Raw genomic sequence first — 3,283 nt, 5'->3', positions numbered from 1 at the left:
AAAAGTTAATATTGAAACTCAGAGTCTCAAGATTCATACCAACAACAATTCCTCAGACTATTAGAATGTTTGATTACTAAAACATTTAGAACTAACAATAGACAAACAAAGCCAACACACAATACTAAACATTGCACGCAAATGCATTAACAATGCATTGAATGATATACAATTGGTCTTTGACAAATACAATAAATTTTTGTTGGCAATTGTATTGTGCTACATGAAGCCATTAAGATATGATGGCAGATTGATTATTTTGAGAAATTTGAATGGCATGAACTAATCATATTTATCATAAATAATGTTATATTAATTATTCATTTTACGCTTATTGAAAAAGGGAAAAAGTCAAATGCATCCAACCAATCCATTCGTTTCTGCCTGTCGGCATGAACTAAAAATATGCAAACAACTTTTAATGTCCATATGTGGACCAAACTTAAAACAGGCTACTATTTTTCTGTTACGGAACCACCTGACATGGAATGTTCACCGTAGCTATCTGTGTTCTCGTCGTCTACCTCACAAACCAGGACTTCTAGAGACGTCGGAATTTGTGGCAGAGGAACCTCAATCGTGCCTTCTAATATCTTCACCACTTCACCTATGCTCGGCCTCTGATTCTCATCATCTTGAATGCACAGCCTAGCCACCATAGAAGCTCTTTTAACTTCTTAGATATTTGCCTCGCCTGCTATCCTTGCATCCACAATGTCTTTTATGTTTCCCCTCTGAATTTGAGATGAAGCCCAGGTAGGAAAGTACAACCTACTTTCCTCCACCTTTAAATCCAAATTTCTTCGGCCAGAAATAATTTCCAACAAGGTCATGCCAAAGCTATATACGTCCACCTTGGGAGTGATAGGAAGGCCGGAGATCCACTCGGGAGCCAAGTATCCAAGAGTTCCTCTTGTGGTCGTCAGTACACGGCTGAAATCTCTACCTACCAACTTCGCTAGCCCAAAATCTGCTACCTTTGGGCTCAAGTCGCTGTCGAGGAGAATGTTTTCAGGCTTGATATCGCAATGAATGATGCGATCCCTGCATTCCTCATGCAGATAAACTAATCCTCGTGCAGTACCCAGTGCGATCTCAAACCTGGTCTTCCAATCCAACACCTTCTCTGCGTCTTCCGACTGAGAGAAGAGGAAGGAGTTTAGAGAACCATTGGGCATGTAGGCATACACCAGTAGCCTTCGAGAGCCTTCTACGCAGAATCCCCAGAGCCTAACCAAATTCACATGCTGTATTCTACCGGTGGTGATTATTTCAGCACGGAATTGTTTTTCTACTTGCGTGGAACCCTCTAATCTCTTAACCGCAACAGGCCTGTTGTCTGGCAGAGTTCCTTTGAAAACAGAGCCGAATGCTCCACTACCCAGCTTATGCTTGAAATTCTCCGTTGCAATTCGCAGCTCTTTGTAACTGAACATTCTGAGCGACAAAGGGACCTCCTCTTCAACGTTTTTCTTCGACAGACCTCGACGTTTCCAGAGAATATATGCGGTCGACAGGAGACAAAAACCAAAATTGATGCGCCGGCAGAAAGTAAAATTGTAAGTGCAGGGGTTTTGTTGCTTTGCTCTGATATGAAGTGTGGTAACTCAGAAGCAGCCAGTCTAACGAAGACGGATTTACCCTCGGACGACGAAACCCTCATACCGAATAAATCTCCAAACCACAATTTGCAGACGGGTGGATCAGAATCAGCGAAAGCAAAGGCTGTGCAGGAGCAATTGTGGAGACAAGCTGTCCGGCAGCCTTGCTGTGTTGGCTCATTGTTGATTAAGACAGCTTCTTTTTCAGGCAAGTACTGGTTCGTGGCTTCCAAGAAGCCGTCGGTTGTGCCCTCCGTGACAGAGCATTCAAGGGGTTTTCCCCGAGCACACCCAGTTGACCACCAACCTTGAGAGTCGTGCTTAGGTGTGAAGCCCTGGACACAACTACACACATCATTCGTATTGCACAGTCCATAGGACCCGCAGATTTTATAGTTACTGCATTGACATCGGTATGTTGACCACCTCAGACTCCATCTACCATCATCCATCCAGAAGAAAAGTTCAAAATCGCCGTTCTCATTTAATACGAACCGCCCCTTGATCATACGATCTATCGGGTTTATGCTAAAGTTAATGTATATTCTTGAAGGAGAAAGCCTCACACACGACGTTTGAACTTTCTTCTGACCTTCCAATTCTGGAACCTTAGTAAAATAATTGTGTCCAATACATTCTCCACTGGACCAATATGGAACGGTATTGTTAAACAACATCATCAACTCCGTCTTTCCTGGAGACGTGTTCATTCGGAAAGAGTAGAGCCCACTTTCAGGATCTGAAGAACTCTTCCAGGAAGTTAGTGTCATTCCTTTCCACAGCTTCGCGTCAGGCAACAATGTATCTGTCGGATGCGCGAAACTCATTCCTTTCCACAGCTTCGCGTCCAGCACAATGAAATTACCAGAGTCCGTTATCACAGCCCCTGATCCTTTCTGGCCATTATCAGTCGACCAAACGGAACGGCCATTTCTATCAAACAATGTGAGCTGACCGCCTCTCGAAAATTTGAGAACGCCGGGCATATTTCTGACAGGATTGTCTCTGTTAGCCACCCATACAATGGCCTTCTGAGGGATTGGGGCATACCAGATGCCAGTATACCAATTATTCGTTCCCCTTGGATTGAAAAATCCCAATGCAAACGTACCATTTTTTGAAATTATGGTCTGACTTCCTGAGAGGGAAGAACCCATTAAAAGCGTGGCTCCGCCATTCATTGCTACTGCACTGCAATAATTGGCTGTAATAATCAGAGTAATTGCTAGAAACAAATACTTCCTCGCCATTTCAATAACGATGGCGTTTCTATATTTCTTAACAATTATATTTTCCGATTTATATATAAAATAATCAGGCTGCCTAATACTTCTTCGCCATTTCAATAACGATGGCGACATGGCCGAAGTAGTGCCGTCAGTCCCGCAGTAAAATTTTAACTCATATTTCTAGAAGTCACTGCGCTTACTTGGAGAGGACGGAGTAACAAATTAAAAATTAAGATTTGACTGCCGCACTTTCTAGATTTTAGCAAATTGAGTCTTTTAGCGGTTGTGTCTAAATGATGTGTAATGGTTAAGTCAGTAATGGTTAAGTCAATAGTAATTTGATTTTTTTATTTATTAATATTATTAAATGAAAAATTAAAAATATAATATAAAAAATTATATTTTAAGAATTAGAAAAACATATGACCCTCGTATCAACAACTAAACAATCAA

At 41.6% G+C, this 3,283-nt stretch overlaps 2 protein-coding genes across 2 annotated transcripts; both read right to left on the bottom strand.

Annotated features, from left to right (window-relative positions):
• Positions 1-677: 677 nt before the first annotated feature.
• On the bottom strand, positions 678-1,178 carry LOC131859241 (G-type lectin S-receptor-like serine/threonine-protein kinase At2g19130). The gene has a single exon (XM_059212824.1). It carries the CDS (start codon positions 1,176-1,178, stop codon positions 678-680), a length of 501 nt encoding a protein of 166 aa, XP_059068807.1.
• A 131-nt stretch (positions 1,179-1,309) lies between these two features.
• On the bottom strand, positions 1,310-2,962 carry LOC131039288 (S-locus-specific glycoprotein S13-like). Its single transcript, XM_059212823.1, has one exon. It carries the CDS (start codon positions 2,960-2,962, stop codon positions 1,310-1,312), a length of 1,653 nt encoding a protein of 550 aa, XP_059068806.1.
• Positions 2,963-3,283: the final 321 nt, after the last annotated feature.

This window comes from Cryptomeria japonica, chromosome 10 (genome assembly GCF_030272615.1).
Source record: "Cryptomeria japonica chromosome 10, Sugi_1.0, whole genome shotgun sequence".
Lineage (NCBI taxonomy): Eukaryota > Viridiplantae > Streptophyta > Pinopsida > Cupressales > Cupressaceae > Cryptomeria > Cryptomeria japonica.
Note: the sequence above shows the minus strand (reverse complement) of the source record. Positions and strands in the feature narration are given on the sequence as shown.

Excerpts from the sequence above, each read along its gene's own strand:
- LOC131859241 (XM_059212824.1), bottom strand. The coding sequence starts at position 1,178 with ATGCCCAATGGTTCTCTAAACTCCTTCCTCTTCTCTCAGTCGGAAGAC.
- LOC131039288 (XM_059212823.1), bottom strand. The coding sequence starts at position 2,962 with ATGTCGCCATCGTTATTGAAATGGCGAAGAAGTATTAGGCAGCCTGAT.